This window comes from Lepidochelys kempii, chromosome 2, assembly GCF_965140285.1.
Source record: "Lepidochelys kempii isolate rLepKem1 chromosome 2, rLepKem1.hap1, whole genome shotgun sequence".
In the NCBI taxonomy this organism is placed as follows: domain Eukaryota; kingdom Metazoa; phylum Chordata; order Testudines; family Cheloniidae; genus Lepidochelys; species Lepidochelys kempii.
Window position 1 is genome coordinate 269,681,233 of NC_136381.1, and position 26,983 is coordinate 269,708,215.

The window sequence follows — 26,983 nt, forward strand, 5'->3', positions numbered from 1 at the left end:
TGCTCAGGTACACGATGGGGTGTCTCTCCCCCTTTTCATCCTCCTGCATTAACACCGCCCCCAGTCCCGTGTCTGAGGCGTCGGTGAACACCACAAAGGGCTTGTCAAAGTCTGGGTTTGCCAGAACTGGGCCACTGACCAGAGCCTCCTTCAGCGCCCGGAAAGCCTCCTGGCACTGCTCGGTCCAGACCACCTTGTCTGGCTTCCCCTTCTTGCATAGCTCCGTGATGGGGGTGGCGATGGCGCTAAAGTGGGGCACAAATCTTCGGTAGTATCCTGCCATCCCAATAAAGGCTTGGACCTGCTTTTTGGTGTGGGGAGCGGGCCAGTCTCTGATCACCTCCACCTTGGCTGGTTCCGGCTTTAGGCGGCCGCTCCCCACCCGATGGCCCAGGTAAGATACTTCCGCCATCCCCACCTTGCACTTCTCCGCTTTTACAGTCAGCCCAGCCCCCTGGAGTCGGTCCAGCACTTGTCTAACCTGGGACACGTGGTCCTCCCAGGTCTGGCTAAAGACACAGATGTCATCAATATACGCCACGGCAAAACTCTCCATCCCCCTCAGGAGCTGGTCCACTAGGCGCTGGAAGGTGGCCGGCGCTCCCTTGAGGCCGAAAGGCAGGGTCAGGAACTCATAGAGCCCCAGAGGGGTGATAAAGGCCGATTTCAGTCGGGCATCTGCATCCAGCGGCACTTGCCAGTAGCCCTTTGTAAGGTCCATGGTGGTGAGGTACCGAGCTCCTCCCAGCTTGTCTAGGAGCTCGTCCGGCCTGGGCATGGGGTAGGCATCAGATACAGTGATGGCATTGAGCTTCCGATAGTCCACACAGAACCGGACCGACCCGTCCTTTTTGGGGACCAGCACCACCGGCGAGGCCCAAGGGCTGGCAGATGGCTGGATCACCCCCAAAGCCAGCATGTCCCGGACCTCTCTTTCCAGGTCCTGAGCAGTTTTCCCTGTGACTCGGAAGGGGGAGCATCTTATCGGCGGGTGTGACCCTGTCTGCACCCGGTGGACAGTCAGATTAGTGCGTCCAGGCTGGTTGGAAAACAGCTGTCGGTACGGATGCAGCACCTCCCTGACCTCAGCTTGCTGGGCAGGGGTTAGCTGATCCGAGAGGGGAATTGTTTCCAGGGGGAAACCAGCTCTGGTCCCAGGGAATAGATCTACTAAAGGGTCATCTCCCTGCTCTTCCCACTGTCCACACACGGCCAACACCACATTCCCCCTGGCATAATATGGCTTCATCATATTCACATGGTACACCCGGCGGTGGTGCGCCCGGTTTGACAGCTCCACCACATAGTTTACCTCATTGAGCTGCTTGACGACCTTGAAAGGGCCCTCCCAGGCGGCCTGTAGTTTGTTCTTTCTCACTGGGATGAGAACCATCACCTGATCCCCGGTGGCGTAGGCACGGGCCCGTGCCGTGCGGTCATACCAGACCTTCTGCTTCCTCTGGGCTCTGGCCAGATTCTCCCTGGCCAGGCCCATGAGTTCAGCCAGTCTCTCTCGGAAGATCAGGACATACTCCACCACTGACTCTCCATCGGGAGTGGCCTTCCCCTCCCATTCGTCTCTCATCAGGTCCAGGGGGCCCCTCACCCTCCTGCCATATAACAGTTCGAAAGGCGAAAATCCGGTAGACTCCTGGGGCACCTCCCTGTACGCGAACAGCAGGTGAGGTAAGTACTTGTCCCAATCCTGCGGGTGCTGATTCATAAAGGTTCTCAGCATCATCTTTAGCGTCCCGTTAAACCTCTCCACCAGCCCATTGGACTGGGGGTGATATGCTGAGGCCCAGTTGTGCCGGACCCCACATTTCTCCCACAAGCACCGGAGCAGGGCCGACATGAAGTTGGAGCCTTGGTCTGTCAAGACTTCCTTGGGGAACCCCACTCGGCTGAAAATGGTCAGGAGCGCATCGGCCACGGTGTCTGCTTCAATGGAAGCTAAGGGCACTGCCTCGGGGTAGCGGGTGGCAAAATCTACCACCACCAGAATGTATTTCTTCCCCGACCGGGTCGTCTTGCTGAGAGGCCCCACGATGTCCATGGCCACCTTCTGGAAAGGCTCCTCTATGATGGGCAAAGGTCTCAAAGCCGCTTTCCCCTTGTCCCGGGCCTTCCCCACCCTCTGACAGGGGTCACAGGATCGGCAATACTGCCGGACCGTGGTAAAGACCCCGGGCCAGTAAAAGTTCTGTAGCAACCTCTGCCGGGTGCGCCGGATTCCCTGGTGCCCTGCGAGGGGGATGTCATGGGCCAGGTGCAGGAGCTTGCGGCGATACTTCTGGGGGACCACCAGCTGCCTCCTGATCCCACAGGACTCTACTTCCCTTGTGGGAGCCCATTCTCGGTACAGGAACCCCTTCTCCCACAGGAACCTCTCCTGGCAGCCTCTCCTCATGGTCCGTACCACCCTGAGGTCGGCCAGGTCCCTGAGCTTCCGCAAGGAGGGGTCTTTCCTCAACTCGGCCTGGAACTCAGCAGCTGGGGCAGGGACGGGGCCCGGTTCCCTCTCGCTGGCCAGGTCTGAGGCCTCCGCCTCTCTAAGCCGTGCCCCTCGGCCCTCCCTCCCCACCAGGGTAGGGTCCTGCGCCTCCGGTGTGATACCCTCCCCGAGGTCAGGGCGCAGTGCCCCTCGCCGGCTCTGGCTACGCGTCACAACCAGGGCGGCCTGGGGCTTGCTTGGCCAGTCCTCTAGGTCTCCCCCCATCAAAACTTCAGTGGGCAAATGGTGGTGTACCCCCACATCCTTGGGGCCCTCCTTGGCCCCCCATTTCAGGTGTACCCTTGCCACGGGCACCTTAAATGGGGTCCCGCCCACCCCTGTCAGGGTCAGATAGGTGTTGGGCACCACCCGATCTGGGGCCACCACCTCGGGCCGGGCCAGCGTCACCTCCGCGCCCGTATCCCAGTATCCATTGACCTTCCTCCCATCCACCTCCAGGGGAACAAGGCACTCTCTCCGGAGGGACAGCCCCGCGCCCACCCTGTAAACTGAGCACCCTGAGTCCAGAGCCTCCAGCCCTCTGGTGGAGCTGGCCTGGGGTACTCTTCCCTCCGGGGCAGGTGGTAAACTGGTAGGCCCCCTTTCCTGGGTCGTCTGCCCCTCGTCCAGCTGGGTCCCTACCCAGTTAACCCTGGGTAGGTTGGGTCTGCTCAGTCTGTCCCTGAGCCCGGGGCACTGGGACCGTACGTGGCCTCTCTGGCCACAGTGATAGCAGCTCAGGTCACGTTGGTCCCCTCGAGCAGGTCGGAGGGGCCCGACGCCAGGCGTTCCCCTTGGGAGGGGGTTCTCCCTATTTCCCCGCTGGGAGGCCCCCTGGTGACTCTCTCTCTGCATCGGGGGGGGCCTGTTCTTTTGGGGCTCCTCCCGGCTACCCCCTGACCGACTGTTCACAAACTCGTCGGCCAGCTGCCCTGCGTGCTGGGGGTTCTCGAGCTTTTTGTCCACCAACCACAGCCTCAGGTCGGAAGGGCACTGTTCATACAGCTGCTCCAGTACGATTAGGTCCAGCAGGTCCTCTTTAGCTCGGGCCCCAGCTGTCCACTTGCGGGCATACCCCTGCATCCGGTTGGCCAGTTGTAGGTAGGTGACCTCAGGCGTTTTACGCTGACTCCGGAACCTTCTCCGGTACATCTCGGGGGTCAGCCCAAACTCACAGAGCAGGGCCTGCTTGAACAGTTCATAGTCCCCTGCCTCCGGCCCTGTCATCCGGCTGTACACCTCCACGGCTTTGGGGTCCAGTAAGGGGGTGAGAAACTGGAGCCTGTCTGCAGGGTCAACCCTGTGCAGCTCACAGGCATTCTCAAAGGCCGTCAGGAAGCTATCTATGTCCTCCCCCTCCTTCCGCTGGGCCAGGAAGCACTTATCAAAGTTCCTTGCCGTCTTGGGTCCCCCCACACTCACCGCAGCCGCAGCCGGGGCCCCACTGCTCCTCAGCCTGGCCAGCTCCAGTTCATGCTGTCTTTGTTTCTCCTTCTCCTGACGCTCCCTCTCCTTCTCCTGACGCTCCCTCTCCTTCTCCTGACGCTCCCTCTCCTTCTCCTCCTGCTCATGTTGACGTTGTTTCTCCTTCTCCTGACGCTCATGTTGACGTTGTTTCTCCTTCTCCTCCTGCTCATGTTGACGTTGTTTTTCATGATCCTCCAGCTCCCTCATTTTCATCTCCCTCTCCCATTCCAGCCGCCTCCGCTCCAGGGATGGGGAGCTCCGCCGGGAGGATCCCCTGCTGGGTGCCGGGGTCAGGGTGCCCTCGGTATTCGCTGGGCTTCCCCCAACCCCTCCCCCGGACATAGGTAGGAAGGGTCTCGGGATGTCCTCAGCAGCAGTCTGACCCCTCCCAGCCCGGTCAGGCCCCAGGGCCCACGCTGCGTCCCCCGGGCAGCTTCCCTCAGGGACAGGGATCGGGTCATCCAAGCGATCCCTCTCCTCCAGCTGGGCAATCAGCTGTTCCTTGGTGGACCTCCCGATGCGCAGCCCCCTCTGCCTGCACAGCTCCACCAGGTCGCTCTTCAGGCGTTTAGCGTACATCTCCCTGCTGGCCACTCGCAGGCCGGGCAGCTTCCCACGGTTTCCAGGAAAAGCCCCTCGTGTGCCCGTCCTTCTTGAGGTCACCGACTCTTTGCCAGGGTCGAGCTGCAGACTCCTCCGCCCCTGGGACCGCTCGCTGCAATCCCCTGGGGGACCCTGTTACTGCAAAAGTCTTTCTCTCTGGTCACACATTCCCAGGGGTTAACCGCCCCCCGAAACCGTCTCTCTCTGAATCTTCAGCACGCCTGGTCCCCGTCAATTCCCCTTCGTTTTACTGCTCCCCAGTCACTTACTGCAGGAAGCGCCGTTCACGGGGTGCAGTACATCCCACCGCTGCCACCAGTTGTCACGGAGTGTGGGGGAGTCCAGGCCCTGCACCCCTCTTCCTGGGATCCACTGAGACTCTCAGCCAGCCAGTAAAACAGAAGGTTTATTGGACAACAGGAACAGTCCCAAACAGAGCTTGTGGGTACAACCAGGACCCCTCAGTCAAGTCCTTCTGGGGGAGCAGGGAGCTTAGACCCCAGCCCTGGGGTTCCCTGTGTTCCTCTCCCCAGCCCCCAAACTGAAACTAAACCCACCCAGCAGGTTCCCTGCTGCAGCCTCTGTTCACATTCCTGGGCGGAGGTGTCACCTCCCCCTCCCCCTCCTGGCTCAGGTGACAGGCTCTCAGGTCTCCCATCCCCAGGGCACATTCCCAGGTCAACACTCCCCCCTCCCTGCTGAGTCACATCGTCACAGAAGCTCACCAGCAGCCCAGCGAAACCATACATGAGTTTGCATGTTGTTTGCATTGGTTGGCCCAGGACTGTGAATTTGGGCGCATGATGATGATCATGCTCAGGGATATTTTTGTGACTGGTGTAGCCAATGAGTGCCTGGGTGAACGGTTACTGGCTGAAGGTGCTAGAATTGCTAACTTTTGATTCTGTGTTTGCTAAGAGTGGCTCATTTAAGAGGGCTTGGGCTGAAAGGGGTTCTGTGTCTCAAACGGCTGCTAATTTTGTGTCTATGCTTAAACCATCAGCTGCTCCTCCTAGTTGTGTTGACTAGGGTAATACGATACTGTCTACTCCCACTCCGTGGCCGCAGCAGCAAACGTTGCCAGCTCCTCACTGTTTCCGCTGTGTTAGTACTGGCCACTTGTCCAATTTCCCTGCCTGCCCAGCTAGAATTGCTGTGTGCTGGGCTTGGGGGTAGGGAGGGCACGTCACGTGAGTGTGCCACAGTGCACTGGTTCGCGATGTGCGGCAGCCTGAAGTCCATATGGAGCCACATGACACCACCTTTACCAGGACCCCTTTATAGGACCAATGGTTCCTATAGTATGATCTTCTCATGCGACAGGGTGCTGGAGATGGTATCCCATACGGTAGGAAGCAATGGTAAACTACTGACGTCCACAGTGGATACAGGTGCTGAAGTTAACGTTCTTCCATCGGAGTCAATTCACAATCTGGACATTTGCTCAGCTGCAGTGATTATAAAAGCTTGCGGTTGGTATGCCTTGCAGACAGAGCATACAACTGCACCCACTATGCTCGATAACGGCATAGCCTTGACAACAAAGTTTTACATTGTTAAAGGTGGTGCTGTGAATTCTGTTCCATTATTGTCCTACTATCTGTATTGTTCATTTTTATTTAACGGTGATGGTGCTCTGTCCATGGGATATGTGTATCCTCCGCAGCTGGATATGAAAGCCACCGCCTTTGCACCTGCTGCATGTCATTTACCTCCTGCACTTGTGGACAAGATGCAAGTAGAATTGCAGTGCATGAAAGATAACTGTATCATTCGGAAGGTGGAAAGGTGAACAGATTGGAGCTCACCCACAGTGATGGTAGACAAGAAGAATGGTGACATTTGACTCCATAGATTTTAGGGCACATAATAAATATATAAAATGTGACCAGTTTCATTTGCCAACCTTTGAAGAGGTGATGTACCAGGTAAGTAGATCCCAGATTTTCTCTTTGTTGGACTACCAATCCAGTTATTGGCAGATACCTGTGGCTGAAAGTTCACCGCTGTTGTTGACTTCCAGCATGCCATTTGGGGGTTTTACTGCTATCAACTACTCCCTTTTGGCTTAGTCTCAGTTCCTCAGATGTTTCAGAGAGTGCTCTCTCAGCTCCTTGATAATATCCAAGGTGCATGTTGCTATTTGTATGACATTCTCTTCTTTGATAAGATCCTTCTTCAGCATAATGCTATTCTGGACCAAGTGCTAACCCAACATCAGCATAAAATGGAATGCAACCAAAAGGAGATTAGCAAAAGATGCTGTAGAGTTTTTAGGGAATTCTCTGTCAGCCATTGGTATGAAACCAATGTCTGAATGGTTACAATCTGCTGCTTTGCTGTCATTACCCACTGGTTGTAGCAGTTTATGTTCGTTCCTTGGATCAATACATAGGTGGCCATGCTCTGCCCCATGCTAAGCCACTGTGGGATTTAACCCAGGGCCAGGGCCAGTCAGTTTGGACTAAAGAAGGAAACAGGATTCTGAACCCTGCATTAAGCCCTCTGTTGGATCCAATCCCATGTTCATTTTGATCCATGGAAGCCTGTAGTGATTCACACTGATGCATGCAATTGGGGTCTGGGCACAGTTCTGCTTCACAAGGGATGTCCAGTTATATTTGCATCCCATATTGTCACCCCAATGGAACCTAAGTATTCCCAGGCTGACCTAGAGTTCTTGGCAATGGTTTTTGCTACTTTATACTTCAAGGTCTACTTAGAGGGAAGACACTTCACCCTAGAAACTGACCATTGGCCTATTCCTCCGTCACCAGGCCAGTGACCTGTAGAGTGGGAGGCTGCAGCGGTGGATTATTCAGTTGCAGCAGTATAACTTTGATTTGGTACCTATCAAAGGGAGATGTAATTTACTTGCCCGTGCTTTTTTGAGAAATTCTGCTGCATTGGCTCACTTGTACTATGCTGTTTCTGCCTCCATCATATGCTTTTTACTGAGCCCTGGTCTACACTAGGACTTTAGGTCGAATTTAGCAGCATTAAATCGATGTAAACCTGCACCCGTCCACACGATGAAGCCCTTTATTTCGACTTAAAGGGCTCTTAAAATCGATTTCCTTACTCCACCCCTGACAAGTGGATTAGCGCTTAAATCGGCCTTGCCTGCTCAAATTTGGGGTACTGTGGACACAATTCGACGGTATTGGCCTCTGGGAGCTATCCCAGAGTGCTCCATTGTGACCGCTCTGGACAGCACTCTCAACTCAGATGCACTGGCCAGGTAGACAGGAAAAGAACCGCGAACTTTTGAATCTCATTTCCTGTTTGGCAAGCGTGGCAAGCTGCAGGTGACCATGCAGAGCTCATCAGCACAGGTGACCATGATGGAGTCCCAGAATCGCAAAAGAGCTCCAGCATGGACTGAACGGGAGGTACGGGATCTGATCGCTGTTTGGGGAGAGGAATCCATGCTACCAGAACTCCGTTCCAGTTTTCGAAATGCCAAAACCTTTGTCAAAATCTCCCAGGGCATGAAGGACAGAGGCCATAACAGGGACCCGAAGCAGTGCTGCGTGAAACTGAAAGAGCTGAGGCAAGCCTACCAGAAAACCAGAGAGGCGAACGGCCGCTCCGGGTCAGAGCCCCAAACATGCCGCTTCTATGATGAGCTGCATGCCATTTTAGGGGGTTCAGCCACCACTACCCCAGCCGTGTTGTTTGACTCCTTCAATGGAGATGGAGGCAATATGGAAGCAGGTTTTGGGGATGAAGAAGAAGATGATGATGATGATGTTGTAGATAGCTCACAGCAAGCAAGCGGAGAAACCGGTTTTCCCGACAGCCAGGAACTGTTTCTCACCCTGGACCTGGAGCCAGTACCCCCCGAACCCACCCAAGGCTGCCTCCTGGACCCAGCAGGCGGAGAAGGGACCTCTGGTGAGTGTACCTTTTAAAATACTATACATGGTTTAAAAGCAAGCATGTGAAAGGATTACTTTGCCCTGGCATTCGTGGTTCTCCTGGATGTACTCCCAAAGCCTTTGCAAAAGGTTTCTGGGGAGGGCAGCCTTATTGCATCCTTCATGGTAGGACACTTTACCACTCCAGGCCAGTAACACGTACTCGGGAATCATTGTAGAACAAAGCATTGCAGTGTATGTTTGCTGGCATTCAAACAACATCCGTTTTTTATCTCTCTGTTATCCTCAGGAGAGTGAGATATAATTCATGGTCACCTGGTTGAAATAGAGTGCTTTTCTTCAGGGGACACTCAGAGGAGCCCATTCCTGCTGGGCTGTTTGCCTGTGGCTAAACAGAAATGTTCCCCGCTGTTAGCCATGGGGAGGGAGGAGGGTTGAGGAGGTAGCCACGCGTTGGGGGGAGGCAAAATGCGACCTTGTAACGAAAGCACATGTGCTATGTATGTAATGTTAACAGCAAGGTTTACCCTGAAAGAGTGTAGCCACTGTTTTATAAAATGTGTCTTTTTAAATACCGCTGTCCCTTTTTTTTTCTCCACCAGCTGCATGTGTTTCAAGGATCACAGGATCTTCTCCTTCCCAGAGGCTAGTGAAGCTTAGAAAGAAAAAAAACCGCACTCGCGATGAAATGTTCTCCGAGCTCATGCTGTCCTCCCACACTGACAGAGCACAGACGAATGCGTGGAGGCAAATAATGTCAGAGTGCAGGAAAGCACAAAATGACCGGGAGGAGAGGTGGCGGGCTGAAGAGAGTAAGTGGCGGGCTGAAGAGAGTAAATGGCGGGCTGAAGAGAGGGCTGAAGCTCAAATGTGGCGGCAGCGTGATGAGAGGAGGCAGGATTCAATGCTGAGGCTGCTGGAGGACCAAACCAGTATGCTCCAGTGTATGGCTGAGCTGCAGCAAAGGCAGCTGGAGCACAGACTGCCACTTCAGCCCCTCTGTAACCAACCGCCCTCCTCCCCAAGTTCCATAGCCTCCACACCCAGACGCCCAAGAACGCAGTGGGGGGGCCTCCGACCAACCAGCCACTCCACCACAGAGGATTGCCCAAAAAAAAGAAGGCTGTCATTCAATAAATTTTAAAGTTGTAAACTTTTAAAGTGCTGTGCTTAAAGTGCTGTGTGGCATTTTCCTTCCCTCCTCCACCACCCCTCCTGGGCTACCTTGGTAGTCATCCCCCTATTTGTGTGATGAATGAATAAAGAATGCATGAATGTGAAGCAACAATGACTTTATTGCCTCTGCAAGCGGTGATTGAAGGGAGGAGAGGCGGGTGGTTAGCTTACAGGGAAGTAGAGTGAACCAAGGGGCGGGGGGGTTCATCAAGGAGAAACAAACAGAACTTTCACACCGTAGCCTGGCCAGTCATGAAACTGGTTTTCAAAGCTTCTCTGATGCGTACTGCGCCCTCCTGTGCTCTTCTAACCGCCCTGGTGTCTGGCTGCGCGTAACCAGCAGCCAGGCGATTTGCCTCAACCTCCCCCCCGCCATAAACATCTCCCCCTTACTCTCACAGATATTGTGGAGCACACAGCAAGCAGTAATAACAGTGGGAATATTGGTTTCGCTGAGGTCTAAGCGAGTCAGTAAACTGCGCCAGCGCGCCTTTAAACGTCCAAATGCACATTCTACCACCATTCTGCACTTGCTCAGCCTGTAGTTGAACAGCTCCTGACTACTGTCCAGGCTGCCTGTGTACGGCTTCATGAGCCATGGCATTAAGGGGTAGGCTGGGTCCCCAAGGATACATATAGGCATTTCAACATCCCCAACAGTTATTTTCTGGTCTGGGAATAAAGTCCCTTCCTGCAGCTTTTGAAACAGACCAGAGTTCCTGAAGATGCGAGCGTCATGTACCTTTCCCGGCCATCCCACGTTGATGTTGGTGAAACGTCCCTTGTGATCCACCAGAGCTTGCAGCACTATCGAAAAGTACCCCTTGCGGTTTATGTACTCGCCGGCTTGGTGCTCCGGTGCCAAGATAGGGATATGGGTTCCGTCTATGGCCCCACCACAGTTAGGGAATCCCATTGCAGCAAAGCCATCCACCATGACCTGCACATTTCCCAGGGTCACTACCCTTGATATCAGCAGATCTTTGATTGCGTGGGCTACTTGCATCGCAGCAGCCCCAACAGTAGATTTGCCCACTCCAAATTGATTCCCGACTGACCGGTAGCTGTCTGGCGTTGCAAGCTTCCACAGGGCTATCGCCACTCGCTTCTCAACTGTGAGGGCTGCTTTCATCTTGGTATTCATGCGCCTCAGGGCAAGGGAAAGCAAGTCACAAAGTTCCATGAAAGTGCCCTTACGCATGCGAAAGTGTCGCAGCCACTGGGAATCGTCCCAGACCTGCAACACTATGCGGTCCCACCAGTCTGTGCTTGTTTCCCAAGCCCAGAATCAGCGTTCCACAGCATGAACCTGCCCCAATAGCACCATGATGCATGCATTGGCAGGGCCCATGCTTTCAGAGAAATCTGTGTCCATGTCCTGATCACTCACGTGACCGCACTGACGTCGCCTCCTCGCCCAGTATCGCTTTGCCAGGTTCTGGTGCTGCATATACTGCTGGATAATGCGTGTGGTGTTTAATGTGCTCCTAATTGCCAAAGTGAGCTGAACGGCCTCCATGCTTGCCTTGGTATGACGTCCGCACAGAAAAAAGGCGCGGAACAATTGTCTTCCGTTTCTCTGACGGAGGGAGGGGCGACTGACGACACGGCTTACAGGGTTGGCTTCAGGGAGCTAAAATCAACAAAGGGGGTGTCTTTACATCAAGGAGTATTTCAGGCAGGACTTCACGGAGGGTTCCAATAAGAAATGGTGCACCTAAGTTATTGTTCTTATTGGAACAAGCAGGTTAGCCTGGCCTCTGATTGATACATGGCTAGATTTACCTCGCTGCACCTTCTCTGTGAGTGACTGCAGTGTGACCCAGAGGAATGAGTCCCCTAGACAGGGGAGGAGGCAAATGAGTACAAAACAAATCTGGTCTATTTCTTGTTTTGATCCACTCCATCTATCTTTTACATCTTTGGCTGGCAGCAGATGGTGCAGAAGGACTGCATGCCATCCACATCTCATGGCTGCTCGGCAGAAGATGGTACAGTACGACTGCTAGCCATCCTCATCTCTTGCCTGCCTGGCAGAAGATGGTACAATATGACTGCTAGCAATCCTCATCTCTTGCCAGCCCGGCAGAAGATGGTACAGTACGACTGCTAGCAATCTGTATCGCCTGCCTGCTCACCATAAGACAGTTCAATAGGACTGACTGCAGGACTAAAGAGAATGACCTGGTCAAGTCACTCCAAATTTAGTCCCTGCACCCATGTCTGCCCAGGCGCTCCCAGCCGACGTGGCCAGGAGCACCTCGGACACGACGAGGACGGCTACCAGTCGTACTGCACCATCTGCTGCCAGAAGGCAATGGGTTGCTGCTACTGTGTAGCAAAGCCGTACCGCGTCTGCCAGCACCCAGGAGACATAGGGTGACGGTTACCTGAGCGGGCTCCATGCTTGCCGTGGTATGGCATCTGCACAGGTAACTCAGGAAAAAAGGCGCGAAACGATTGTGTGCCCTTGCTTTCACGGAGGGAGGGAGGGAACGGGGGCCTGACGATATGTAACCCAGAACCACCCGCGACAATGTTTTAGCCCCATCAGGCATTGGGATCTCAACCCAGAATTCCAGTGGGCAGCGGAGACTGCGGGAACTGTGGGATAGCTATCCACAGTGCAATGCTCCGGAAGTCGACTCTAGCCTCGGTACTGTGGAAGCACTCCGCCGAGTTAATGCACTTAATGCACTTAGAGCATTTTCTGTGGGGACACACACACTCGAATATATAAAACCGATTTCTAAAAAAACGACTTCTATAAATTCGACCTTATTCCGTAGTGTAGACATACCCTGAGAGACATGCCAGTTGATTTAGGGCCAACTTCTGAAGCCACTCCAAGATGCTGAACTTAGGTGATATGTGCAAAACGAAAAGCTTAGATGGACCCAATCGTTAAAAAAATTCATTTCAAATTCACAGTGAAGACATGCTACTTGACATAGCTTATGCAGAGAAGACCAGGTTATCATCCCAGCAGCATTGTAACCAGCAATCATGGATGTGGTTTGTGAAGGACATTTGGGAGTTACGAAGATGAAGGAACTCCTGTGTAGTTATGCTTACTGGCCAGGGCTGCACTCAGACATTGAACATCATGTGAAGGTATGTTCAGCCTGCACAATGCATGGAATTACTGTTCGTCTGGCCTCTTTGAAATGAGTAGCCATAGATAGACCATGGCGAGAATTGCAGTGGATATTACTGGCCCCTCAATTGTATTACTGGCCCCTCAACTGTACTGCATGGCTACAGAATGTTGACTATACTCAAGTTACTCCTCTGGATTCCTAATTTCACAAGGCACTTCAAAGGAGCTCACTTTTTGCCTAACCACTTTATTTTCAATGTTTGGCCTACCAGAAAGCCTTGATTAAGATAACGGGGCACCTTTTGTATCGAGAGTTTGACTCCTTTCTGATGGGTATGGGTCCAATACTTCATAAATCTGCTGTGTACCTTCCCCAAGCAAATGGGATAAAGGAGAGACTGCATGGGACTCTGAAGAAGTGTGTCGCTTTCATACAGGAGGAATGTCAAGATACATCCTTCTTTATCGCAGTGAAGTCAAGCTTTATATGATATTTGGAATACACCTCATGAAGGTACTGGAAGAACCCTGTTCAACTGGCTCTTCAGCTGACCTATGAGTTTCATTCCTTTGGTAGTGCTGCTATAACACTAGCCTGCCTGCTGGAGAGCTCACTACTACGGCATGGGGCCTCCCTTCAGCTCAGTTACCCTGCTCCCCACACCCCATGATTCAGCCTTGGGAACACTTGCCCATTCATAGAATTATAGAATATCAGGGTGGGAAGGGACCTCAGGAGGTCATCTAGTCCAACCCCCTGCTCAAAGCAGGACCAATTCTCAATTAAATCATCCCAGCCAGGGCTTTGTCAAGCCTGACCTTAAAAACTTCTAAGGAAGGAGATTCTACCACCTCCCTAGGTAACGCATTCCAGTGTTTCACCACCCTCCTAGTGAAAAAGTTTTTCCTAATATCCAACCTAAATCTCCCCCACTGCAACTTGAGACCATTACTCCTTGTCCTGTCCTCTTCTACCACTGAGAATAGTCTAGAACCATCCTCTCTGGAACCACCTCTCAGGTAGTTGAAAGCAGGTTCATCCCCCTGCCATCACTGTCCCCAAAGCCGACTGATGTGAGTAGGAAATATGCGAGTCTCAACAAACAAATTCATGCAAGACTCCAAGTGTTCTATCCTGAACAAGCAACATGTGTTAGGGCCAGGGCCTGGAAGCATTTTTGATGATCATGGCATGATCTTGCGGCTGCAGGGTATGAAGCGTGGCAAGTGCTTATATCACAGGGAGATCACACTGCTAACCAGCACGATATACTGCCTGTTGAAAGGGGAACAGATAGGGAAGAGGATGCTCTTTCTGCGGATGCAGGAGAGTTGTAGATTCAAAGCGCTGATGACTGCTGGAGAGAGGCAGAGCTGTGGAGGGGTCTCTCACAGTCCCCCATAGTTCTGTGAAGATTCCCCCAGTCTTTCTTCTCATGACACAGGAGAACTTTGTCAGAGACAGGGGCTGCCTTGTTCCTTGACTCTGCATTTCCCATGTTCCATGGCAGTCATTGACATCCCCAGGTGCCCCAGTATCTGGCACCCCAGATTCCAGAGTTCCTGTGCCGAGCTAACAGGCTGCTCCCCCTGGCTAGGGGGCCTTATCCAGGTTGCAAGGGAAGCCCTTGACTCCTACAGACACTCACAAAACAAAGAAATTAACTAAAAGAATTTCTGTTTTTTCAGTTTGCTTTTTTAAATCCTAAGAAATTACACACACCCAACCCCTACTACATTCAAACATAAGAACATAAGAATGACCCTACTGGGTCAGACCAAGGGTCCATCTAGCCCAGTATCCTGTCTACTGACAGAGGCAAGTGCCAGGTGCCTCAGAGGGAATGAACAGAACAGGTAATCATCAAGTGATCCATCCCCCGTCATTTATTCCCAGCTTCTGGCAAACAGAGGCTAGGGACACCATTCTTGCCCATCCTGGCTAATAGCCATTGATGGACCTATCCTCCAAGAATTTATCTAGTTCCTTTTTTGAACGTTGTTATGGTCTTGGCCTTCACAACATCCTCTGGCAAGTAGTTCCATAGGTTAACTGTGCCTTGTATGAAGAAATACTTCCTTTTTCTTTTAAACCTGCTGCTTATTAATTTCATTTGCTGACCCCTAGCTCTTGTGTTATGAGAAGTAGTAAACAACACTTCCTCATATATTTTCTCTACACCAGTCATGATTTTATAGACCTCAGTCATATCTCCCTTTAGCCGTCGCTTTTCCAAGCTGAAAAGTCCCAGTCTTATTAACCTCTCCTGATACGGAAGCTGTTCCATACCCCTAATCATTTTTGTTGCCCTTTTCTGAATCTTTTCCAATTCCAATAAATCTTTTTTGAGATGGGGCAACCACATCTGCACACAATATTCAAGTTGTGAGCATACCATGGATTTATATAGAGGCAACATGATATTTTCTGCCCTATTATCTATCCCTTTCATAATTATTCCCAGCATTCTGTTTGCTTTTTTGACTGCCACTGCACATTGAGTGGATGTTTTCAGAGAATTATCCACAATGACTCCAAGATCTCTTTCTTGGGTGGTAACAGCTATCATTTCATATCTATAGTTGGGATTATGCTGTCCAATGTGCATTACTTTGCATTTATCAACATTAAATTTCATCTGCCATTTTGTTGCCCAGTCACCAGTTTTGAGAAATCCTTTTGTAGCTCTTCGCAGTCTGCCTGGGTCTTAACTATCTTGAGTACTTTTGTATCATCTGCAAATTTTGCCACCTCACTGTTTACCCCTTTTTCCAGATTATTTATGAATATGTTGAATAGGACTGGTCCCAGAAAAGACCCCTGGGGGACACCACTATTTACCTCTCTCCATTCTGAAAACTGACCATTTATACTTACCCTTTGTTTCCTATCTTTTAACCAGTTACCAATCCATGAGAGCACTTTCCCTCTTATCCCGTGGCAGCTTACTTTGTGTAAGACCCTTTGGTGAGGGACCTTGTCAAAGGTTTTCTGAAAGTCTAAGTACACTGTATCCACTGGATCCCCCTTGTCCACATGCTTGTTGACCCCCCTCAAAGAATTCTAGTAGATTGGTGAGGCATGATTTCCCTTTGCAAAAACCATGTTGACCCCTCCTCAACAAATTATGTTTATCTATATGTCTGACATAAATGGGTTCAATAAAGAACTAGATAAATTCATGGAGAATAGGACCATCAATGGCTATTAGCCAGGATGGGCAGGAATGGTGTTCCTAGCCTCTGTTTGCCAGAAGCTGGGAATGGGTGACGGGGGATGGATCACTTGATGATTACCTGTTCTGTTCATTCCCTCTGAGGCACCTGGCATTGGCCACTGTCGGAAGACAGGATACTGGGCTAAAAAGATCCTTGGTCTGACCCAGTAGGACCATTCTTATGTTCTTATGACAATATTGTTCTTTATTATAGGTTCAACCACTTTACCTGGTACTGAAGTCAGGCTTACAGGCCTGTAATTGCGAGGATCACCTCTGGAGCCCTTTTTAAAAATTGTCATCACGTTAGCTATCTACCAATCATCTGGTACAGAAGCTGATTAAATGATAGGTTACAGACTACAGTTAGTAGTTCTGCAATTTCACATTTGAGTTCCTTCAGACCTCTTGGGTGAATACCATCTGGTCCTGGTGACTGACTGCTGTTTAATTTATCAATTTGTTCCAAAACATCCTTTAAGGATACCTCAATCTGGGATAGCCCCTTAGATTTGTCACCTAAAAAGAATGGCTCAGTTTTGGGAATCTCCCTCACATCATCAGCCTTGAAGATAGATGCAAAGAATTCATTTAGTTTCTCTGCAATGGCCTTATCGTCCTTGAGTGCTCCCTTAGCACCTAGATCGTCCAGTGGCCACACTCATTGTTTAGCAGGCTTCCTGCTTCTAATGTACTTAAAAAAAAAAACCTGCTATTACTTAGTCTTTGGCTAACTGTTCCTCAAATTTTTTTTTGGCTTTCCTAATTGTATTTTTACACTTCATTTGCCAGTGTTTATGCTCCTTTCTATTTTCCTCACTAGAATTTAACTTCCACTTTTTAAAGGATGCCTTTTTGCCTCTCACTGCTTCTTTTACTTTGTTGTTCAGCCTCAGTGGCTCTTTTTTGGTTCTCTTACTATGTTTTTTTTAATTTGGGGTATACATTTAAGTTGAGCTTCTATTACATTGTCTTTAAAAAGTTTCCACGCAGCTTGCAGAGATTTCACTCTAGTCACTGTACCCTTTAATTTCTGTTTAATTAACCTCCTAATTTTTGTGTAGTTCCCCTTTCTGAAATTAAATGCTGTAGTGTTGGGCTGCTGTGGTGTTTTTCCTGCCACAGGGATGTTAAATGTAATTATTTTATGGCCACTATTACCAAGTGGTCCAGCTATATTCACCTCTTGGACCAGATCCTGTGTTCCACTTAGGACTAAATCAAGAATTGTCTCTCCTCTGGTGGGTTCCTAGAAACAGTCATTTAAGGTGTCAGGAAACTTTATCTCTGCATCCCATCCCAAGGTGACATGTACCCAGTCAATATGGAGATAATTGAAATCCCTCATTATTATTATTGAGTTTTTTATTTTAATAGCCTCTCTAGTTGCCCTGAGCATTTCACAGTCACTATCACCATCCTTGTCAGGTGGTCGGTAATATATTCCTACTGCTATATTCTTATTATTAGAGCATGGAATTTCTATCCATAGAGATTCTATGGTACCTTTTGATTCATTTATGATTTTTACTTCATTTGATTCTACGCTTTCTTTCACTATAATGCCACTCCCCCACCAGCACGACCTGTTCTGTCCTGCCGATATATTTTGTACCCTGGTATTACTGTATCCCATAGATTATCCTCATTCCACCAAGTTTCTGTGATGCCTATTAGATCAATATCCTCATTTAATATGAGGCACTCTAGTTCACCCATTTTATTATTTAGACTTCTAGCATTCATATATAAACACTTTAAAAACATCTCTCCTTTTAGCTGTCTGCCATTACATGATGTAATTGAATGGGACTCTTTTTTTTTTTTTGTGGTCTCTTTCTGATCAGACCCTGCCTGTATTTTATCATTTTCCATCCTCTCGTCCTCACTAGGACATAGAGATTCTCTATTAATAGATCCTCCCCTAAGGGATGTCTCTGTCCGAACCACATACTCCTCTGCACCTGTTGGCTTTCCACCACCCCTTAGTTTAAAAACTGCTCTTCGACCTTTTTAATGTTAAGTGCCAGCAATCTGGTTCCATTTTGGTTTAGGTGGAGCCCATCCCTCCTGTATAGGCTCCCCCATCCCAAAAGTTTCCCCAGTTCCTAAAAAATGTAAACCCCTCCTCCTATACCATCGTCTCATCCACGCATTGAGACCCTGCAGTTCATCCTTTCTAATGAGCTCTGCGTGTGGAACTGGGAGCATCTCCAAGAATACTACCATGGAGGTCCTGGACTTCAATCACTTACCTAGCCGTCTAAATTTGGCCTCTCGGACCTCTCTCCTATAGTAACCACATGTACCACGACCACCGGCTCCTCCCCAGCACTACACATAAACCTATCTAGATGTCTTGAGAGATCCGCAACCTTCACACCAGGCAGGCAAGTCACCATGCGGTTCTCCCGATCATCACAAACCCAGCTATCTATGTTTCTAATGATCAAATTGCCAATTACTAACACCTGTCTCTTCCTAATAGCTGGAGTTCCCTCCCCTGGACAGGTATCCTCAATGCGAGAGGATACCACATCATCATCTGGAAGGAGGGTCCCAAGTATGGGATTGTTTCCCTCTGCTCCAGTTAGATGCTCTCCTTCCCTGGGACTTTCATCTTCCTCAACAGCTGTCAGAGTGGGGGTGTGACCGTTCTACTGTGTCCCGGAAAGTCTCATCTATGTACCCCTCTGTCTCCCTTAGCTCCTCTAGTTCAGGCACTCTGGCCTCCAAAGCCCATACATGGTCTTTAGGGCCAGGAGCTCCTTGCACTGAATGCACACATATGCCACCTGCCCATACGGCAGGTAATCAGACATAGAATCATAGAATATCAGGGTTGGAAGGGACCTCAGGAGGTCATCTAGTCCAACCCCCTGCTCAAAGCAGAACCAATCCCTAACTAAAATCCCAGCCAGGGCTTTGTCAAGCCTGACCTTAAAAACTTCAAAGGAAGGAGATTCCACCACCTCCCTAGGTAACACATTCCAGTGCTTCACCACCCTCCTAGTGAAAAAGTTTTTCCTAATATCCAACCTAAACCTCCCCCACTGCAACTTGAGACCATTACTCCTCGTTTTGTCATCTGCCACCACCGAGAACAGCCAAGCTCCATCCTCTTTGGAACCCCCCCTTCAGGAAGTTGAAAGCAGCTATCAAATCCCCCCTCATTCTTCTCTTCTACAGACTAAACAATCCCAGTTCCCTCAGTCTCTCCTCATAAGTCATGTGTTCCAGACCCCTAATCATTTTTGTTGCCCTCCGCTGGATGTTTTCCAGTTTTTTCACGTCCTTCTTGTAGTGTGGGGCCCAAAACTGGACACAGTACTCCAGATAATGCCTCACCAATGTTGAACAGAGGGGAACAATCACGTCCCTCGATCTCCTGGCAATGCCCCTACTTATACATCCCAAAATGCCACTGGCCTTCTTGGCAACAATGGCACACTGTTGACTCATATCCAGCTTCTCCTCCACTGTAACCCCTAGGTCCTTTTCCGCAGAACTGCTGCCTAGCCATTCGGTCCCTAGTCTGTAGCGGTGCATGGGATTCTTCCTTCCTAAGTGCAGGACTCTGCATTTGTCCTTGTTGAACCTCATCAGACTTCTTTTGGCCCAATCCTCCAATTTGTCTAGGTCCCTCTGTATTCTCTCTCTACCCTCCAGCATATCTACCTCTCCTCCCAGTTTAGTGTCATCTGCAAACTTGCTAGGGGTGCAATCCATGCCATCTTCCAGATCATTAATGAAGATATTGAACAAAACCAGCCCGAGGACCAACCCTTGGGGCACTCCACTGGATACCGGCTGCCAACTAGACATGGAGCCATTGATCGCTACCCGTTGGGCCCGACAATCTAGCCAGCTTTCTATCCACCTTATAGTCCATTCATCCAGCCCACACTTCTTTAACTTGCTGTCAAGAATACTGAGGGAGACCATCTCAAAAGCTTTTCTAAAGTCAAGGTGCATTGAGTGCAATAAACTCGATAGCCCCTACTCTATTGCTGCACTTCTGCCTGCATTGTCTTTTTACTCCTGCAGCTGGTTCCTTTATTGTTGTTTTGTTTATATCAGGGGGGTGTTTTTGGCTTTTAAGTTTAAAGAATGTTGAATTCTAGCCCCTGCTCACAGTCCCCCTGGAGGACTCCCTCGCAAAACTCCCCTCTTAGCACTCCCGTTTGCTAGCTCCTCTGGTCGCTTAGGAGGGGGCTTTTTAAAGCCCTGGTCTCCCTGAGTAGCCCTGCCCCCTTGGTGAAGGGTTGATGGGTGCTAAAAGGCTTAGGGTTCACAACCTTGTTAGGAAGCTCTCAGCTCTGAGCCTTCCTTAGTAGGCGGCTAGGCTCAGCACACACATGGTCAGCACACGGTCCCCCAAACAAACAAACAGAGCACACGGTATATTTCAGTCAAGCAGACCACAAACACACACACTACAGACAACAAATTTACCCCAAGGGTCACGTAATCGCTCCTCCTTCACCTGGAGAAGTCCCTCGCAAATCTCCCATTAGCCGCTCCTGTTCGCTAGTTCAAAGGTTAACATTGCATTCCAGAATTAAAGTTTCCTGCGCAACCTTGACTTGGCACTCTTCTGCATATGCATTATGACTTCATGATCTAACTTCATGAACACAGACTGTTTTCCCACAGGACCCCTGCCTCAGGAGTGCACAGGAAGGCAAGTGCTCTGGTAATCCCCCTCCTAAATAGAATGCATTAAAAGCTGGCTGTCTCTCACCCTTCTGAAGCAGAGTTTTTTCTACTTAAATCAATTCCCCCAAACATACAACCTCTTTTGCTTTCACTGTTAACCAGCTCATACTCTATGGTGCCAAAGGCTTTTTTTTTTTTTTTTTTTTTTTTGCAGTTTCTGCTGGTCCTGATCCAGTCTCAAGTTTTGGGATCTGTTAGATATGTCAGAAGACCTTTTCATGGGTAGCCATTTCTAAGGAATAGTAAGACCATGATTCAAGAAAAGATGCATCGAATTATTGCAGAAAATTACAATTTGAGTGAGAGGCTGATCACTGCTGAACAAATACATTAAAAAGAATCTTAGAGAGATTTTTGCAGGAGAATTTTTGCAGCCTTATTCATGATTTTGTTTGCTCTGATAACATGTTTGCAAATAACTGCTTATTTTTACAAATCTTTCAGCCAGAAAGGAAAGAGAGAGAAAATGAAGAAACTGCTGAAGGTAAGTGACACTCAGAAATCTGTTCTGCACTCGCTACTGACTTAGGCACCGATGCTTCAATGAGTTACATACAGGTATAGTTTTAGATGTGGGAATAGGACCTCATAGACCCAGATTTTAAGCCCAGAAGGACCCATTAGATCATCTAGTCTGTGCTCCTGTATAGCACAGACAAAAGAATTCCATCCAGTTATTCCAGTAATGAGATCAATAACTTGTGTTTGACTAAAGCATCTCTTCCAGAAAGACATCGAATCTTGATTCCATTTTTCAACTTGTTTTTTTTGAAAAAGGTGACACCAGAACTGGACGCACTATTTCCGTATCAGTCTGAGAAATGCCGTAAACCCAGATAAAATCACCTCCTTATGCCTGTTTATACATCCAAGGATCACATTAGCCCTTTTTGCCACAGCGTCAGACTGGGAGTTCGTGTTCAGTTAGTTGCCCACTGTGACCCCATAATCTTTTTCAGAGTCACTGCTTCCCTAGATTGTTCCAAGAGTGCTTGTTGCTAGAGTCCTTGTTGCACTTGGCTGTATTATAATGCATTTTGTTTGAATAGGCCCAGCTTTCTTAATGCAACAGATCGCTCTGCAGTACTCATCATTCTTTATGACTGCACCAATCTTTGTGTCATCCACACATTTTATCTCAGTGCTTTTATATTTACTGCAAGATATTGAATACAAGTATCAAATAATGTTGGGCTGTCATAAATATAAAGGGAAGGGTAAACCCCTTTAAAATCCCTCCTGGCCAGAGGAAAAATCCTCTCACCTGTAAAGGGTTAAGAAGCTAAAGGTAACCTCGCTGGCACCTGACCAAAATGACCAATGAGGAGACAAGATACTTTCAAAAGCTGGGAGGAGGGAGAGAAACAAAGGGTCTGTGTCTGTCTGCATGCTGCTTTTGCCAGGGATAGAACAGGAATGGAGTCTTATTGTAGCTCACGAAAGCTTATGCTCAAATAAATTGGTTAGTCTCTAAGGTGCCACAAGTACTCCTTTTCTTTTTGTGAATACAGACTAACACGGCTGTTACTCTGAAACCTTTAGAACTTTTAGTAAGTAATCTAGCTAGGTATGTGTTAGATTATGATTTCTTTAAATGGCTGAGAAAATAGCTGTGCTGAATAGAATGACTATTCCTGTCTGTGTGTCTTTTTTGTAACTTAAGGTTTTGCCTAGAGGGATTCTCTATGTTTTGAATCTAATTACCCTGTAAGGTGTCTACCATCCTGATTTTACAGAGGTGATTCCTTTACTTCTATTAAAAGTCTTCTTGTAAGAAAACTGAATGCTTTTTCATTGTTCTCAGATCCAAGGGTTTGGGTCTGTGGTCACCTATGCAAATTGGTGAGGATTTTTACCAAACCTTCCCCAGGAAGTGGGGTGCAAGGGTTGGGAGGATTTGGGGGGGAAAGACGTGTCCAAAGTACATTTCCCAGTAAACCCAGTTAAAGTTTGGTGGTGGCAGTGGATCCAGGGGCAAAGGATAAAATTAATTTGTACCTTGGGGAAGTTTTAACCTAAGCTGGTGAAAGTAAGTTTAGGAGGTTTTCATGCAGGTCCCCACATCTGTACCCTAGAGTTCAGAGTGGGGAAGGAACTTTGACATGGGCCTACATCCAGTCCTCACAAAACCCTTCAGAAACACTCCCATCTGATGACGATTCACCATTGAAAACTCCTTTTTGAGATCTGTCAGTTAACCAGATTGTAATCCATTTAACCTGTCCTGTGATGTTGTATAATTTGAGTATTTTCATGAGAATGTCATGCAATACCAAGTCCAATGCCTTAGAGAAGCCTAAGGATAAACATCATACAGTTTCTTTTATCAACTCAACTTGTAATCTTTCATATTAGAAAAGGGATGTGAGGGTGCAGCAAAAGAGCTACAAAAGGGATTTGAGGGCTGGAGAAAATGCCTTATAGTGAGAGATTTAAAGACTCAATCTGTTTAGTTTATCAAAATTAGTATCAAGAAGTGACTTGCTTACAGTGTATAAATACATTCATTTGGAGAAATTACTGTGTACCAAAGGGCACTTTAATCTAGCAGAACACGAACCAATTGTTGAAAATTAAAGCCAGATAAATTCAGTTCAGAAATTAGGCACAACTTTGACAGTGAGTGTAATTAACCATTGGAACAAGCTCCCAATGGAAGTGGGGAATTCCTCCTTTCTTGATATCTTCAGATTGAGACTGGTTGCCTTTCTGGAACATGCTTTAGGTAAACACAAGTTACTGGGCTCAATACAAAGGTAACTGGCTGAAATTCTCTTCCTTGCATTATGCAGGAGTTCACACTAGATTACCATAGATTATCTCTTCTGGCCATGTACACCTGTGACCCCACACAACTATTAATGGAAATAATGATACACTAAATCCCCTTTGATTCCTTTTAGAAAAGGAGTACTTGTGGCACCTTAGAAACTAACAAATTTATTAAGGTGCCACAAGTCCTCCTTTTCTTTTTGCGAATACAGACTAACACGGCTGCTACTCTGAAACCTTTGATTCCTTTTGTAAGTCCTCAGAAATCTCAGTCCATGCAGCTCAATGCTAACACACCACATCCTCCATTGTTTCTGCTCTCGTATTCCGAAGAGGCTGTCATATTTTTTGTGTTACAGTTCTGTGATGATGTCAAATGCCAACTGGCTGCTCAGCTCTGACACCATAGTGGTAAGAGCAGCACCTTTCACATGTGACTTAAAATCCATTTGTATCAAAGCACTGAGATGCTCCAGTGACCTGGACCTGAATTCTGATCTGAATCCAAACACAGGGAGGTTTCAAATCCAGACCCAAATCTTGAAACTCAGGCAGCCTGTAGTTTTAATGAGTTTATATAGATATATTTTTTTTAATTAAGAGAAATCTTAAACCCACCATCTTTACTTTATTATACATGCAATAACATAGTAAATCTGTCAAAATTCTTCCCAACAGGTGCACAAGAAAGCAGCCACATCAAATTAAAATTCATCCTTGTTGGTAAGGAAGGAGCTGGGAAAAGTGCAACGGGAAACACCATCCTTGGCAACAAAGTGTTTGTGTCCAAACTGGGGACAAAGCCAGTAACCGAGGCTTGCAGTACAGGGAGCATGAGCTGGAACGGGAAGGAGGTTGTGGTTATCGATATGCCTGATGTATTTTCTCCAGAGGCCAGTGACACAGAAACCTATCGAGAGATCAGTCATTGTATCCTGCTCTCTGCCCCAGGCCCCCATGCTCTGGTGCTGGTGACTCAGCTGGGCCGTTACACTGAAGAAGACAAGGAAGCAGTGAAGCGAGTATGGGAGATTTTTGGAGTCGAAGCTAAGAGGAACATGATCGTCCTGTTCACCCGGAAAGAAGATTTAGGCGGTGACTCACTGAGGGACTATGTGACAAACTCAGATAACAAAAATCTTAAGGAGCTGATTCAAGAGTGTAAGAACCGATACTGCGCTTTCAACAACAAGGCAACTGGAGCAGAGAGGGACGAGCAGGTTAATGAGCTGATGGAAATAACTGAGAAAATGGTGGAGGAGAATGGAGGCAGATGCTACACCAATGAGCTGTATTCTGAGGTGGAGCGTATGGTGGATGGAGGAACTGAAGAAAAGCACAGGAAGGTTGAAGAAAAACTGAGAGAGCAGATGGCAAAACAAAAGACACCCAAGAAAGAGGCTATGACTACTAGATTACACAACATGTTGAGGAGACCCTGGCTGTAAGAGTAATGACCGAGGCCCAGCAGCTCCCACCTTCCACTGATCTATGGAGGAAGGGGCCTGTACCATTGGGGCAGCCTCCAGGACAAGGTGTAAAAGGCTTATCCCCCTGGAAGCAACTGTAGCCATCATCAGCCAATAGCAGGGAGCCAGGGACCAGAACCTTCCCAACCTGCCATGTGATAACGAACCTTTTGGATTTCCCATTTTGGACTCTGAAACCTACTTCAATCACTATGCATAAACAACCCACCCCACTGCCAATAATGCCACCTGCCCTGCAATATCGCTGCACCCCACCATTGCCTCTATCCTTCTTCCCTACCACTTTCCCTTGTTTTCATCCCTAATTTGTTCCCATATGCCCATCCTCCCCCTTTTGCCTCTGCTACACACTCACATGCCCTCTACCCCCGAAAACAGTTATTTGTTGTATGTAGCTATAGTTTGGAAACATCAAAATACAATCATATTAATGCTAATGCACTGGTTTATGTATATTTATTTGTATTTCATTAGCATGTAAGGGCTCCAATCAAGTATTAGGGCAGGGGTGGGCAAACTTTTTGGCCCGAGGGCCACATCAAGGTTACAAAACTATATGGAGGGCCGGATAGGGAAGACTGCCTCCCCAAACAGCCTGATCCCCACCCCATCCACCCCGACTGCTCCCCTCAGAACCCCCAACCCATCCAACTCCCCCTGCTTCCTGTCCCTTGACCACCCCCTCCCGGAACCCCCGTCTCTAACCACCCCCGCCTGGACCTCACCCCCTATCCAACCTCCCCTGCTCCCCATCCCCTAACCGCCCCCCCCAGAACCCCACTCCCATCCAACCCCCCTCTATCGCCCCTTTCGGAATGCAGCCCCCGAACATGGGCGGCGGACTCAGGAGGAGCAGGGGCTGCTGGAGAGAAGCGGTGGTTTCCCCTTCAAAGCGCCGCTTCTCTCTCGCCGGCCCTTATTGGAAAGCCGGGAGGCTGCGCGGCCTCCCGGTGTCCTCCTGAGTCCTCTGCCGCGTTCGCTGCACTCCTGCCACCCGCACCGCCCGCCTGCTCCCCTGAGGCTGCAGGTGAGCCTCCCTTCCTGCTCTCCCCTGCCCCCGCAGTGCAGCCCCCAGGGCGGGTGCGCCGGTGCTGAGCTGCCCCAGTGCCCAGCCCTGTGTTCACTTTTAAATCTGCCCCTGAGCCGCGCCACCCGGCCGGAGCCAGCCATGCCACTACGCTGCCAAGAGCTCTGGCGGCGTGGCAAGGTGAGGCTGCGGGGGACAGCAGGGGTGGGGCCGGGGGCTAGCCTCCCCAGCCGGGAGCTCAGGGGCCAGGCAGGACAGTCCCGCGGGCCGTAGTTTGCCCACCCCTGCATTAGGGCCTTATTGTGCTGGATGCTCTGCAAACATGCAGTAAGAAGGCAGTCCCTGCCCCTAGAGCCACACATGTCTCATTTTAGTATGTAATATAATCAAGCTCATGGGGGTTAGCCACAGTGAGCTGGGAGAAGATTGTGGTCTGTCTGTTCAGTGAAGGGTAAGTGACGGTACAGTGTGAGATGACATTGTGCGCATAAGGGTGAAAGGGTTTTAAAATTTAGCAGCTGTGATGTTCTTTCTGTGGAGTACGCCAAGTGTGTGAGTGCCAGGCAGGTGTATGTAGCTCCTGTTCAGTACAGGGCAAAAGCAGCGTGCAAATATGTGTTACGAGTATATTGGGGCGTCACTCATAGAGGGGAGAGTTAAGGTTGCACGAGCAGGTATCCTGCATGGGCATGTAACTCTGTGTTTCCTGGATTTCATAAGCTTGAGTTATGCTAAACTCGGTGTTCTAGAAGGGCACATCAAACCACCGGTCAATTTTCACTGTACGAATGAAGGTTTTTGTCAGTGAATGTCCTGGGGTGTTTTTTTTTAACAGAAAGAGAAGTATTGTTGGTAGGGGGCAGTGGTTATTGAGGCAGCTGTAATTATCATGTGGGTGTGCAGCTGAGATGCTGTGGTGGCCAGGTAATAATGATAATAGCTAACTCTTCATCCGATCACAAAGAGGGAAGCATCATTAATCCCCTTTTACAGAGGGGAAACCTGAACACAGGAACAGCCACACTGGGTCAGACCA

At 49.2% G+C, this 26,983-nt stretch overlaps 1 protein-coding gene across 1 annotated transcript in view; it reads left to right on the forward strand.

Annotated features, from left to right (window-relative positions):
• LOC140905793 (GTPase IMAP family member 8) overlaps nucleotides 1-25,283 on the forward strand; it is a 44,510-nt gene extending 19,227 nt beyond the window's left edge. The window contains exon 3 of the mRNA XM_073329279.2: nucleotides 24,109-25,283. Within this exon, the coding sequence (XP_073185380.2) occupies nucleotides 24,109-24,878 (770 nt within the window). The 3' untranslated portion in view covers nucleotides 24,879-25,283. The remainder of the gene's footprint in view (nucleotides 1-24,108) is intronic.
• Nucleotides 25,284-26,983: the final 1,700 nt, after the last annotated feature.